Genomic DNA, 13,675 nt, shown 5'->3' on the forward strand with positions numbered 1-13,675 from the left:
TTGTTTGATTGATCACAAAAAGCTCGTAAGACTCCATCTGGCTCAAGATTTCCTCTTGGGAAATTGTTTCTTCAACATATGTGAGGCGCAATTGGGGGTTCCGAGGCCTCAGCTCAGATAGCTCCAGTCGGAGATTTTGAGGCTGCTGTCTAATTACCTTAGTGTCAGCTTAGGCCGGCACAAGGTTGCCGAAGATTGGATTCTCCTTCGAAAGTCTTGTCTCTTCAGATTTGAGGTGACCCCCCGTGACTGGAATGCATCGGCGCAGATGCCGTCGAATCCACGCAGCGTCGAGGGCATACGAAGAATCCGTAACTAGGGCAATTTTGGTAGCTCCATCCTCCAACTCCATCCTCGGCTTGGTTTATCCAGGCGATGCTTGGAAATGCATCACGCCTGCCGATATTCCACGCTAGAACGGTGGCTTAGCCCAGCTGGATAGGCTGACTAAAGAAAGGTTAGGCAACTCGGGTGAGGCTTGAGGCGATGAGATCCCCACCATGGAGGCGATATGATGCTAGGTAGTCGTGCGTAGCTATCTGTAGATACCTCACCCTTCCCCACTACCTATTGCGGGTATTATTCGAAGAGGCGTATTTGGTGAAATTGAAGGAGAGTCCAGACGACATTCTGGCATGCCTTACGTTATGCAGAAACGAGACCACAATAACGTCAAGCGCACTTACACGCGTCGTGCCGCGAAGCGGGGGGGGGGGTAAGGGGGGAGGTGCGTCCGTGTCAGTGGAGAGAAGCAAGCAGGCGCAGACTGGCTGCGGGCAAGGCAGGCAACGGTTGGGGAGCTCGAGGCAGCTGGGGATCCAGCTCAGGCAAGAGGTAACCGGGGAGTCCCTGGAAACCCTTCTAAAAAACTAGACCCTTTTACCCCATCCATCCCTCCTTGCTGCCCGCGCAACCGAACGGACAGAGGTGGGTTAGACGGCCCGTCAAAAACAAACGTTGAATTAATATTTGCTTCTTCCTTTTCGGTTTCGCACACTGCCGATGCGGCTCCTTTCTTCTCGTCTTGACGAACTACCCGCGAACCCCTTTCCTCGGAACAACGTCGCATCACAGCTGCGTCTCTTCCACCTCGCCTCTCCCGTCGGGCACCCGCGGCTCTCGTCCGACATTCGCCCACGGTAGTCAGCTTCTGGCATCTGCTTCCCAGTTTGACGTCATCTCGGTGAGTTGCTTTCCCATACACGCACGTCGCATCGCATCTGCCCAATCATCACCGCGTCTTCCTCAATGTGAGATTGTCTAGCAGAACGACGGTGAAGGGCCAACCAGTACCAGCGAACTTCCTGCGGCTCCAGTGCCTTCGTCAACTGGTTGGCTCGACTTCTCAGCCCGGCAAGCCTACCCTGCTTCAGATCGCTTCTCTTCCTCCCCCCACGGTGCCTGCTTCCGTCATCTAGCATCAACGCATATCCTTGTTGCTGTGCAGTAGTCGCCTGTTCAACATAACGCTGCGAGCTGCGAGGGGCAACAAACACCAAAACTTCCAGATCTGTGGGGAGCAGCTGCCGACGTTCCTCCCGTCATCTTACAACTGGGCGACTGCTACCCATGTGTTACCTCCGCGATTGCTTACCTCTTCTAAAACTATTGCCGTGCCCTTTACCACGATAACTTCCGCTTGCGAAAAAATCTACTACTTTGTTCCAAACTACCCGTGACACGACTGCTGACTTCCTTTGCTGCCTTAGTCCACTCATTCTTTTGCCTTCCCCCTCCTTACAGAAAACCACAACCTTTCGATCAACCTTCCGAAGACGAACCTACGTCTGCCAACGTGGTAGAAATCGAAGCTGAAGACAGCTATTGCGACTACGTTTCCCGGACCGAAATAACGGTGCTTGGAGAACCCGATCGTTTTGCGAATCTCGACTGTCACGTCACTTTGCTCAGCCACCAATTACGCAGGCGACACTTCTGAGCTACGCCACACCAAGACCTACCCAACACAAGGCTGTGTGTCTAGATCCCGGCAACCTTCAACACAGACTGGCGGCGAAGCTACTTTCGATAACCTCGAGCGTGCTTCGTTTGGTCTACAGCTCTACAAATATTCGCCACGTCGAGATACCCTAAGCTTGGCATGCGTTTGGACAAAACAGTCATCATTTCCAGAGTCTTTAGTCTGTCGAACATCAATCACCGTCAGGATGGGAGGAGTCGACATGAGCCGCGACTACTACGCGGACCTGGAGCTCCCGGCAGACGCAGATACGAATGAGATCAAGAAACAGTTTCGAAAGCTAGGTATGGTGAAGCTGATCTTTTCCTGTCGAACGAGTCGATTAACCCGAGCTAGCACTCAAGTACCACCCCGATCGAAACCCAGGCAGAGAGGCCGAGGTCAACTCCCGATTCCAGGTCATTCAGTCAGCCCATGAAATTCTTACCGACCCTCAACAACGAGCCAAGTACGATGCCGGGAGAACACGATCGAGATATCCTACAGCATCCGGAGTCCGAGGCAACCCCTGGCAGAATGCCGGTGCCAACTTCCCTCCCCCACCTCGTCGTAATGCGACAGCTCGCAATCCGCCGCCGCCTCCACCAGCCTCAGGAGCAAGTAGATACCGCAACTTTGCTTCGGGTGCGGCTCCAACGGCTAAAGCGCAGACGAGAGACGACCCAGAAGCGAAGCGGAATGCCTGGCATGCTTTCGAGAATATGAAGGGTCGGGCCAGCCAGTCTCAGCCAAAGCCCGCCAAGGCCCCCGAGACTCCAAAGCGACCAGTTCCCCGGACTCCTTCTCAGAAACAGAGGGCGGAGGCTTCCTTTGGACGCAAACCTGGCTACACTCCTCACTCGCCCGTCCCTGCAGATGAGCCTCCGGTGAACTCGTCCAACTACTCCACCTCATCCCGGCACACCAACATTTTCGCAGACAATGCGCGAAGACAACAAGAGGCAGGAGTGCCAGACCCTCTGGCGCAATTTAGGGACTCGGATTCTCGCCAAAGCACTCCTTACATGTCACATGGCGGCGAGAAACTGAATCCATTTGATGGCATCTCTGTGGGACGGGCGAAAAGCACCCGGGAAAGCCCTCGACCACCTCAGGATAACTACGGCCCCAATCTTTCGCCTGGCAGCGCTCGTCAACGCGCCCAGAGTGTCCCCCGTCAAGCAAGGACTGAGCCGTCGAGCCCGCGCACTTCGACTTCGACGCCGCAAGAGGACCGCCCTAACACGGCGGCTGCAACTGCGTCCAACTCGCCCAAGGACCCATTCAGATCCCGCGCGAGCGCAAGATACACTCCACCTAATACGGCCACCGGTCCTGGTCCGAACAATGCGCAGGCGAAGGCCACTGCTTCTCAGAATCCTAATGGTGGGATTATTTAAAGCTTTATAACCCAGCAAAAACTAATGGTTTCGCAGGAGCGGGAAACATCCACACGGCACAAGGATCTTCAATGTACGGAACATCTTTTCCCCCAGGTTCTTTTCCTCCTTTTGCGGTCCCCAACCTGCGGCGCAAATCAGCAGCCGAGGCTCGCACACAATGTGCAACGCAGCATCCGCTCCCTGAGCAGTCGAGCAACGCAGACCTGCATGATTCGCCGTCTCCTAGTGGAGATAGGTCGAGGAGAGACTCACTCACACCATTCGAGCGAAAGCAGGGCGAACTTCTGAGCAAGCTTGTGAAGAGACAGGCGCCAGACCTGACGCCGCTTTCTCGTGACAAGCGCTACACGATTGGCACTCACCATGATGTTACACCGAACCAAGCTGACAAGAAAATTACCAATAGCTTCAATTTTCCGATCGACGAGGACACCTTCGCCCGAACCGCCGCACCAGAGCAGCCAACTTTCAGCCGCAGGAGCACCGAGGAAATTGACACGAGCTTTGTAAACGGTGATGGTCCAGATGCTTGGAAATTCAGCGCCGGCAGTCCGGTCCAGGACCAAGCCGCCAAGGTTCGTTCACAATCCGGAAGCCGTGTAGGTCGTCGATCACCGATCAAGCGTCCCAGCTTGAGACACCAGAAGGACATGTCGGGCCAGCCGGCAGGATCACCTTCTGCGGAAGGAAAGTTTGATGCGCAAGACTGGACCCAACAGATTGGGGCCCAAAACTTTGTGCCACACAAGACGCACTCTACATCAACGTCTCCTACCAGAATTTCTCGAGTCAACTCTAGGAAGACCAAGGTTAAGCCGACGGCAGGGGGCAATGCAGGACTGGTGAATGATGACTACGACAGTGACGAGGAGACCGAGTGGAGGGGGCGAAAGTCAATGGCGGAGCCTGTTGGTGCAAACAGCCCGAATGCTATGGACATCGACCCCCCGCAGACTGGGACTTCTCAAAAGCGAGATCATTCAAACAGCGCGAGAAACATCCCTGTGGAACCATCTCGTCCCGAATGGAGGCCAGGCAATGGCTTGCAAGAAAACGGCCCGAAGTTACCTGCGCGCAAGCCAGAATTCAACCCGAACAATGCCGGTTCTGAAGACAGCGAGGAGTTTAGAGCCAGCCTTGCTGACCTCAAGAACGTGGCGCCGTTCGCGCAGAACTCTTCTGGCCTAGGTTCTCTGAATGATCTCAAGATGAGTCTGCCGTTTGAGAGTCAGCCGTCAGGCCGCGCCCCGATCGAAAAGGAGAAGAAGCCCTCGCTCGATTTTCCGGTCATCCCGCAAGCACCCCGACCCCCGCCTACTTTCGCGGTTAATTTGAAGCCGACCGGCGGTGCCTGGCAGAAGTACACCCAGGACTTCCAGAGTTACGTTTTGAGATGGGAGATCTTCAACGCTCAAGTAATTGAGCATTTCAACGCTCGCAAGGCAAATATCGCCGATCTCCGAGCTCGCAAGGGCTATTCCTTCCTCGTCTCTCGCGGCGATGATGAGATTCACGAATATCTTGAGTGGATGGCACAAGATAAGGAAGTTCGAAGGAAGTGGGCTGTCGCATGCGAAGACCATGAAGCACGCATTCGTGAGTTCATGGTATACAAGGGCAAGATGGCATAAGCGAAGGCTCTTATTTTATTTGCGCCTTCTGCTTGGGAAGGATTCTACTGCCCTCGAAGTCCTTGTTCTTACCTTACGGGGGTGTATTTTTCAACTTTGACGACAGCTCGGACTAAATGGGAAACGACACGGAACGATACCCGGCATTTGGGGGGATATTAATCACGATTCAACCTTGTCTCTCTTGACTGGCACAATCGACCAGGCCGCGTTGCACATACACTCACTCGTCGACATCGTTAACGGCGACACACCATTATGACATAGACGAAGAGGGAGGTGTGTGTGTATACACCCATATTTGCGCTACATTTTGCACTTTGCTCTTTTACGTTGGGTTTTTGGGGTTCTTCGATTCGATGCTTTACGATTGTGCTGACCGTAGGTTAGCACAGTCTCGCATGGCCAGGCCTTGGTTGTTTCTTGCCTTGGCTACTATGGTGGATCGGGTTGTGTAATACATATCAGATTCTTGGGGCCCTTCTGAGTCTTAACCCCATTAAGCTTGCTTGAAACTTTTCAAGCTGAACAGGCATGAGGAGACGAATAGACAACCAGCATCATTAGAATTACGCGTTGTGTCGTTGTGGTTTATTCTAATGCTCGTGAATATCTCGCCATGTCACTACTTTCGTGTTAGATGTGGCAATCTCCGTCCTCCGCTGCCCATGTAGATGAATGGCAAGGGGACGTTTCGTAGATTTACATGCAATGAAGTAGATTCTCCTAGATCCTTGCGTCAACACCAACACAATAAACGCTGAAGTCATCACGAGTTCCTGATTTCCTACAAACCAACCCCTTTCTCTTTCTTTACTGCCCTTTTCTTAGTGATCAATTTCCTTTCTACGGGTAGCTCATGCTGTCCTTTGTGGCCCTCAGCTCACAGCCAAATTCCTTGCTTACTACGTCTCTCTCTCTCTCTCTATCAAGAAGGAAGAGGCGGAGACTTGAGCGTGCCTCGAGATCCGGAACGTTCCTGGACCTCACGATCCCGTGAAATGAAAGTCTAGCTCCGCTTATGTCGTGACTCTGGTCCAAGGAAAGCCTTGCTCGCCTTTCTTCTCTTCTCTGAATTGTTTTCGGAAACAAACCTCTTGCGTTTGCAATCATTGCCTATCTTCGAAAGGCTCGAGCCGCGATATCGTTTCTTGCTGTACGGAATCGAAACGCCGAGCGAAAGTTGCTCTACTTTGCTTATACTCGCACCGCATTTTTCGACTTCGACTTGAATCAAATAAGTCATGGCGAAGACCCTCGGCACGCGGAAGGAGGCTGTTACGCTTCCTCCGCTGAGACCTCCCAAGCCGACCCTCAAGTCGAGCTTCAGAAAGGGCCCTCAGCATTTCGCCAAGAATATGTGCTGGCATCAATACGGACACAACATGGGAATTCTGCTTAAGCATCTTACTTGCAACATGTGAGTGAAGGGAGTTTCCTCGAGTCTTTCGGTTTATGTTTCTCTTTCTCGGGTTTATGGGGATCTGTCTGGTTGGTGAGATATCATCACTGAGGTTTACACTTATTGCATGTTTTTGGTTCGTCGAGGGTGGTAAGGTTTGCCTTCCTCCCGAGAATCAGGTTCCTTCTTTCCTCTGGAGCTTATTCTGAAGAAGAATTCCGTCTCCTACCGTGAGAGCTCTCAACATAGCTTGAACTCACATTGGGAAGATAGAACTCTTCGAGGAAGGAGACGCCTTGAACCTTTCCCCGTCCTTCCTTCCTGATTTACACTGCCAGAGGCCTGCCTCATTCTCATCCACCTCTCACATAAAACCCGGCTCTTCCACCCTCTCACTCTACCCTTATCACTTCCTCACCCTCACACTTCTTTTCACCCTCACACTTCTTTTCACACTCACACTTGTTATCATCGAACCTCAGCTACACAGCGAAGCTGCAAAAACTTCATCGTCTATCACCGTTTTCACTACAAGTGAGCAATACACCTTCACAACCCAAATCTTTTACCTGCCTCACTCGATCTCCTTCCGTTATCATCACCACCCTCTCGCACCTTCTTCCACCTCTCACCACCATTTTCACTTCCGTCATTACCTTCCCATCTTTCATCTCTTGTCCTCACATTCTCATCTTTCTCTCACATTCCTTACTTTCCATCAGTAGTACATATTCCTCGTCGTTGACTACTGACAAACCAAACTTATAGCAGAGAAGAATACCATCGTTCCAACATGGCTGACACCAAGTCCATCAACGGTAGCGAGGCGGCTCCTGCCGCTGGTCGCGTCGGTGCTTGGACCGATGCTGAGCGCGTAAGTCTGGCTTCAGTTCAGTCGTATTTTCATTCCTTTCATTCAGGTTCTCTAACACACGGATACATAGTTCCAGCTTGTCCTCCGCGTGCTCGCGACCGTGCTTCCTGACGGCAAAGGAGTTGACTGGAAGAATGTCAACATGGAGGGCCGCACTCTGAAGGCCCTGCAGGGCCAGTGGACTGCTATCATTGCTCAGATGCGTGAGATCAACACCGGCGAGAACGGAGAGGCCGCTGCCCCGAAGCAGAAGACCCGTAAGTCATCATCATTCTACTCATATCTACATTCAAATTGACTTCTCTCCAAGCCCGCAAGACTGCCGTCAAGAAGAAGGCTGTCGCTGCTCCCGAGGATAGCGAGGAGGCCAACGGCGACCAGGAGCGCAGCGAGGAGACCAAGCCGGTCACTCCGAAGAAGCGCGCTGCGGCGACTAACGCTGGTAAGTATCGCATCCAGATACTCGATTCCCAACGATGCATGAGGCTGATCTATTACCAACTAGATGGCACTCCCAAGAAGAGACGCACCCCGGGCAAGAAGGCGGCCCAGGTCAAGGCCGAGGCTGAAGAGGCTCAGGAGACTGAGGATGAGGCCAAGGTCGAAGGATCTGAGACTCAGGTCGAGACCAAGGATGAGAAGGATGGCGAGCAGTAGGTTATCTAATACTTGCTGCCGTCGCTGGATAGCCGTCTCACTCTACATGGCTGCGGTTGGTTTTCATTGGGTTCCGCGCAAGGAATGGACATTACTCTGAAATGGCTTGGAAGGGGGACAGAACGTGCGACTCATTGCTCTTGAGTTCACATACGTCCCTGGGGTAGCTCAGGTCATCAGAAATCAAAAGGGATACTCTTCACTCTCATATCTTGATTCTCTTGCTGTGCCCATCGTCTTGGGCCTCGGGCTCATTCGCTGTCTCCCCGTAACCTCTCCCGGGACCATGCTGTAGTCCGGAAACCAAGAGAGAAAGGACAGCTTGGAGTCAGATGTGGCTGGAAGCCGGTGGCGACAAAGGATTGTCCGCATTGGAAGACAATATCAAGCGACTTGGTGGGCGGTGATGAAGCCCCGAAACCGCGCCCGACAATCGATAAACCGGCTCTCCAACGAATCAGGTCGCCGAACATGGACTCCCATTCAAGGTGCATCCCGGCCGGTCATTCGAGCAGGACGTTGTGAGACCTGCATATTCTTGCAGCCTGGAGTTCGGTCGTTGGTGGTGTGCTGCGTGAGAGCATGATCCATTCCGTCCCATCTCGACCTGCGGGCCAGGCACCACACTCATTGACGTCTGCCGTCAAGAGTGTTAAAGTGAACCTTGCCAGAGTGCTAGACCGCCTTAGCGAACTGTACAGGCCTCAATAGGGACGCTAGTGTCACATTACATCAGCAACCGGGGAATTAGTGGAGAAAATTAGCAGGGATGGACACCCACCCGGGACATGCACCCATTAAGCGGGCTCTTATGCATCTAGCCTGGTGATCTCACCTGGGTGACCCCCATATCGGACAGATCCTGTTTGTTTGCCATCGTCCCGCACCTGAAATTTTTGACGACAAACGACGTTGGCAAGAGGTGTTCGCGTTTCCAGCACAACTCTGCTAGATCACCTTTCCCACACTCATAGAGGGATCACATGCGCAGCAGCTTGAGGTTCACTCACACCCTACTCTGATAGCCGGGACAGCCAATTGCCCGCCGTTCATTTGACAAAGGCATTGTTCATTTTCGTATCCACAGCTGAAGGTTGCCATCCTTTTCTTCCACCTTCTCTCGCTGGATGCGCTCCGTCTTTACTGGAGGCAGAGGGTATTGCTTGAGCCTTGCATCCACCCCAGCAGTACTAGCACGACGACCTTGGACAGCATCCACCAACACCGTCACCACCACCACCACCACCACCAAAACCTTCACCCTTACCTCCCCCCAGCTTTTTCGACGCCAACTCGAGCTCCTCCCGTTCGCACAACGCGGCTACTCCCGTATAGCTCGAGCCATTTCATCTAGAGACACCGGCTATAAGACAAAGCGACGAACCATCGGCGCTCAGACTCGTCGCCCCTTCTCAGCCGCCGTCGAACCTGATCCCTTGTCGGCGCAGCAGCAAAGCGAACTGCCCTCTACCCAGACCACAACGACCGAGACCGCAAACATGAACGGCAACAGCGCATCGCCGCGCTCCAAGCGCAAGGCCCCCACGAGCCCCGAGGGCTTGCGACCCCATAAGCAGCATCGCGCCCTGAACGGCAAGCTGTCTGCCGGCGACAACACACCCGAGGTTGAGCGCGTTGAGGAGCTTGAGGAGGAGAGCGAGTTCGAGGATGCCGCGCGGCTGAATGGCATGTTTCCCATGACGCAGGAGCCGGAGGCGTGGCAAAAGACCATTGAGAACGTTGTCAGCAACGTTGTCTCTATTCGCTTTTGCCAGACATGCTCCTTTGACACGGATGCGGCGTTAACGAGTGAGGCCACTGGCTTCGTGGTGGACGCTCAGAAGGGGTAAGATTAGGATTTTACGGAGGCAAGTCATCAGAGGGAGGCAGGGGGCTGACGAAGTGGACTACAGATACATCTTGACGAACCGACACGTCGTTGGATCCGGACCGTTCTGGGGTTACGTCGTCTTCGACAACCACGAAGAGGTTGATGCGTACCCCGTCTACCGCGACCCCGTTCACGATTTCGGTATTCTTCGATTCGATCCCAAGGCTGTCAAGTACATGAAGCTGAACGCGCTGGTGCTGCGTCCGGACCTTGCGAAGGGTAGGCAACACCTTGATGGGTAGTGTTTTGGGAGTGGATCCGCTGACAGCTTGGTAGTTGGTGTTGAGATTAGAGTGGTGGGTAACGATGCCGGAGAGAAGCTCAGTATCTTGTCTGGCTTCATCAGTCGTCTGGATCGAAATGCGCCGGAGTACGGAGAGGGATACAGTGACTTCAACACCTGCTACTACCAAGCCAATGCTGCCGCCAGTGGTGGTAGTTCTGGCAGTCCGGTTGTAAACGTGGATGGCTTTGCCGTGGCTCTGCAAGCTGGTGGACGATCCGATGGTGCTTCGACAGACTACTTCCTGCCACTGGACCGACCGTTACGAGCTTTGGAATGCATCCGCCAGGGCAAGCCCGTCACAAGAGGTGACATTCAATGTCAATTCCTCCTGAAGCCTTTCGACGAATGTAGACGCCTCGGCCTTACCCCGGAAACGGAGGCTGCGACTCGCCAGCACTTCCCCAAGGACAACAACATGCTTGTTGCCGAAATCGTCCTTCCCAAGGGACAGTCTGACCAGAAGATTGAGGAAGGCGACATCCTGGTGAAGGTGAATGGCGAACGTGTCGGTCAGTTCATCCGTCTAGATGATTTGCTGGACTCGAACGTTGGCCAGACCATCCATCTTCAAATCCAAAGAGGCGGCGAGGACATTGAGGTCGATGTTGAGGTCGGTGACCTACACAAGATCACCCCTGACCGCTTCGTGTCCGTCGCAGGCGCTAGCTTCCACAGCCTGTCATACCAGCAGGCCCGTCTGTACGGCGTAGCGTGTCAAGGTGTCTTCGTTTGCGAGGCGACTGGCTCTTTCAGATTCGACAACGCAGACAATGGCTGGCTGATTCAGACTGTGGACCACAAGAAGACCCCTGATCTGGAAACCTTCATCGAGGTGATGAAGACAATCCCAGACAAGTCCCGCGTGGTCGTAACTTACAAGCACCTGCGTGACCTGCACACTCTGAACACCACAATCATCTACGTCGATCGTCACTGGTCAGCAAAGATGAAGATGGCTGTCCGGAACGACGAGACTGGCCTCTGGGACTTCACTGACCTGGCTGATCCCCTTCCTCCTAAGGCGCCTGTTGCTCGCTCCGCCTCTTTCATTCAACTCGAGAATGTGAAGCACACGGCCATTGCCGATCTAGTGCGCAGCTTCGTCCACGTCAACTGCACCATGCCTGTTAAGCTGGACGGCTTCCCTAAGAACAGGAAGTGGGGCATGGGCCTGGTGATTGACGCCGACAAGGGTCTTGTTGTCATCTCAAGAGCAATTGTGCCTTACGATCTGTGCGATGTGACGATCACCATTGCGGACTCGATCATTGTCGAGGGCAAGGTCGTTTTCCTCCATCCCCTTCAGAACTATGCCATTGTGCAGTATGACCCGGCGCTGGTCAATGCTCCCGTTCAAAGTGCGAGGTTGAGCACGGACAACATCACTCAAGGAGCTTCCACCAACTTCATGGGATACAACAGGATTGGAAAGATTGTCCACGCCTCCACTACAGTTACCGAAGTCACCGCTGTGGCGATCCCGGCCAACTCTGGTGCACCCAGATACCGTGCCATCAATGTCGATGCCATCACTGTTGATACGAGTCTCAGCAACCAGTGCGGAAGCGGTGTTCTCGTCGCCGACGATGGTACGGTCCAGGCCTTGTGGCTCACTTACTTGGGCGAGCGTTCTCCTTGCAGCAACCGTGATGAGGAGTACCATCTTGGTCTTGCTACGCCCACTCTGCTGCCTGTTGTCTCTCAAATTCAACAGGGCATCGTTCCCAAGCTGCGCATACTTTCCGTCGAGTTCAGAGCCATCGCGATGGCGCAAGCTAGAGTGATGGGCGTCTCCGACGAGTGGATCAGCAAGGTCACTGAAGCCAACAAGACACACCACCAGCTCTTCATGGTCAGCAAGCGGACCTTTGAGCGCAGCGAGCAATCAAGCGCTCTGCTCGAGGGTGACATCCTGCTCACGCTTAACGGCAAGGTCATCACCAAGGTCTCCGAGCTGGACATCATGTACTCTCACGAGGTCCTCGACGCCGTCATCGTACGCAACTGCGAGGAGATCCACATCAAGGCTCACACCGTCGCCGCCGACGATGTCGAGACCGACCATGCCATCTCCTTCTGTGGTGCCATCTTGCACCGACCTCATCATGCCGTCAGACAGCAGATTAGCAAGCTGCACAGCGAGGTGTACGTGTCGGCCCGCACTCGCGGTTCGCCTTCTTACCAGTACGGCCTCGCGCCCACCAACTTCATCACCCACGTGAACGGCAAGGCGACGCCTGATCTGGAGACCTTCCTCGCTTCCGTCCAGAAGATCCCAGACAACACCTGTAAGTAGCCATCCGGCCCATTCGTTCCTTGTACATCAGCTAATCGTGTTTCTTGCAGACTTCCGACTTAAGGCTGTCACCTTTGACAGTGTACCTTGGGTCATCACCATGAAGAAGAACGAGCACTACTTCCCGACAACGGAGTGGACCAAGGACCCGTCGGAGTCCTGCGGCTGGAGACGAAAGACGTACGAGGGCGGCAAAACATACGATGGCGAGGGTCCCGACGGCGTGCTTGACTCTGTGCTCGCCGTCACCGAGGACGCTGAGATGGCCGATGAGCCCCCTGCCCCCTTGTAGAGCACACGATCACCATACCCACACTTCATGAATCAAGAACGATTGTCGTAATAGACGACGACGGCATTGTATCCCACTCGGACTCGACACACGAGATCCGGGTCATTTTAATGACAAAACACCATTCACACACAAACACACACATCATTGGGAAAACTTCTGGACGAGGACAGGACAGGACTCGGGCAAAGGGGCTGAGGGATTCAAGGGCATGGGCTAGGGCGAAACGCGAACGCGCACGGCCGTGAGGACAGCATTCTCAACTGGATGTTCTTGTATGTACATGTATAAATAGGGGCTATAGGGAAAGGGGGCATGATCATGTTTCCGATGGGAAATCTTGTCCTCCTTTTTTTTTCCCTAGCTTTCTTCTTTTGCCTCGATTCTCTGTTGAATACCCGTTTGACATCCAAAGAGAAGTCTGTTGATCATCTAATCTTGCTTCGTCTTCTGGGAAACATTATGATGCGTTTCTCAAAATGATTGTGACCCTTCAGATGCTTGCGACTCCCGGCGAATGGCAAAGAGTAACCGGTGGATGTCTCGGTAATGGAATAGCTTCCCGCTGGGCTTATGGTCAGATTGTTCGGTATGTTTTGGAAATAAAAGGAGTGACCTAGCGGTCTTGGGAACGAAGTCGATAGATACCTTTCTGTCGAGTGTCTAATATCACGTTGAGTGGTAGAGGGGAGTCGGCCATGAGGGTATCCTGCGCCATATGCATGATGTACTCTTGGAAATCCCTGGCGCGATTCGAAGTTACCTCGTGATCCGGCTTCTGTCTCTTGTTCTGACAGCATGGTCAGAGCACGAAGCATTTACTCAATGTAGTGCTGGGCAAGAGAGGGCATACTTGGGTAACAATTCTCATGTAAATATTTCTCTACCTCATCCTAACTACTCAGGCATAAGGCGGCGCTGAATGGGGGATGCATTGCAAGAAATCACAGCGGTAGTCAATCACCAAACTATCTCAAAAGGCC

General features: G+C 53.4%; 3 protein-coding genes across 3 annotated transcripts; all 3 read left to right on the forward strand.

Moving 5' to 3' along the window:
- Positions 1-1,075: 1,075 nt before the first annotated feature.
- Positions 1,076-4,994, forward strand: CTAM01_03152 (DnaJ domain-containing protein; the record flags this gene model as incomplete). The annotated part of the gene is made up of 4 exons (XM_060519189.1): positions 1,076-1,183; positions 2,007-2,265; positions 2,318-3,346; positions 3,397-4,994. Coding segments are annotated over 4 exons (2,994 nt in total), but the record flags the coding sequence as incomplete, so codon positions are not given.
- A 1,244-nt stretch (positions 4,995-6,238) lies between these two features.
- Positions 6,239-7,927, forward strand: CTAM01_03153 (uncharacterized protein; the record flags this gene model as incomplete). The annotated part of the gene is made up of 5 exons (XM_060519190.1): positions 6,239-6,414; positions 7,165-7,270; positions 7,341-7,527; positions 7,581-7,712; positions 7,776-7,927. The coding sequence occupies 5 exons, from the start codon at positions 6,239-6,241 to the stop codon at positions 7,925-7,927; spliced, it is 753 nt and encodes a 250-aa protein (XP_060386189.1).
- A 1,127-nt stretch (positions 7,928-9,054) lies between these two features.
- Positions 9,055-12,692, forward strand: CTAM01_03154 (PDZ domain-containing protein; the record flags this gene model as incomplete). Its single annotated transcript, XM_060519191.1, has 4 exons — positions 9,055-9,773; positions 9,841-10,037; positions 10,095-12,392; positions 12,451-12,692. 4 exons carry the CDS (start codon positions 9,055-9,057, stop codon positions 12,690-12,692), a joined length of 3,456 nt encoding a protein of 1,151 aa, XP_060386190.1.
- Between the last annotated feature and the right edge of the window lie 983 nt (positions 12,693-13,675).

Source organism: Colletotrichum tamarilloi (genome assembly GCF_030869305.1).
Source record: "Colletotrichum tamarilloi strain Tom-12 chromosome Unknown Scaffold_7.1, whole genome shotgun sequence".
In the NCBI taxonomy this organism is placed as follows: domain Eukaryota; kingdom Fungi; phylum Ascomycota; class Sordariomycetes; order Glomerellales; family Glomerellaceae; genus Colletotrichum; species Colletotrichum tamarilloi.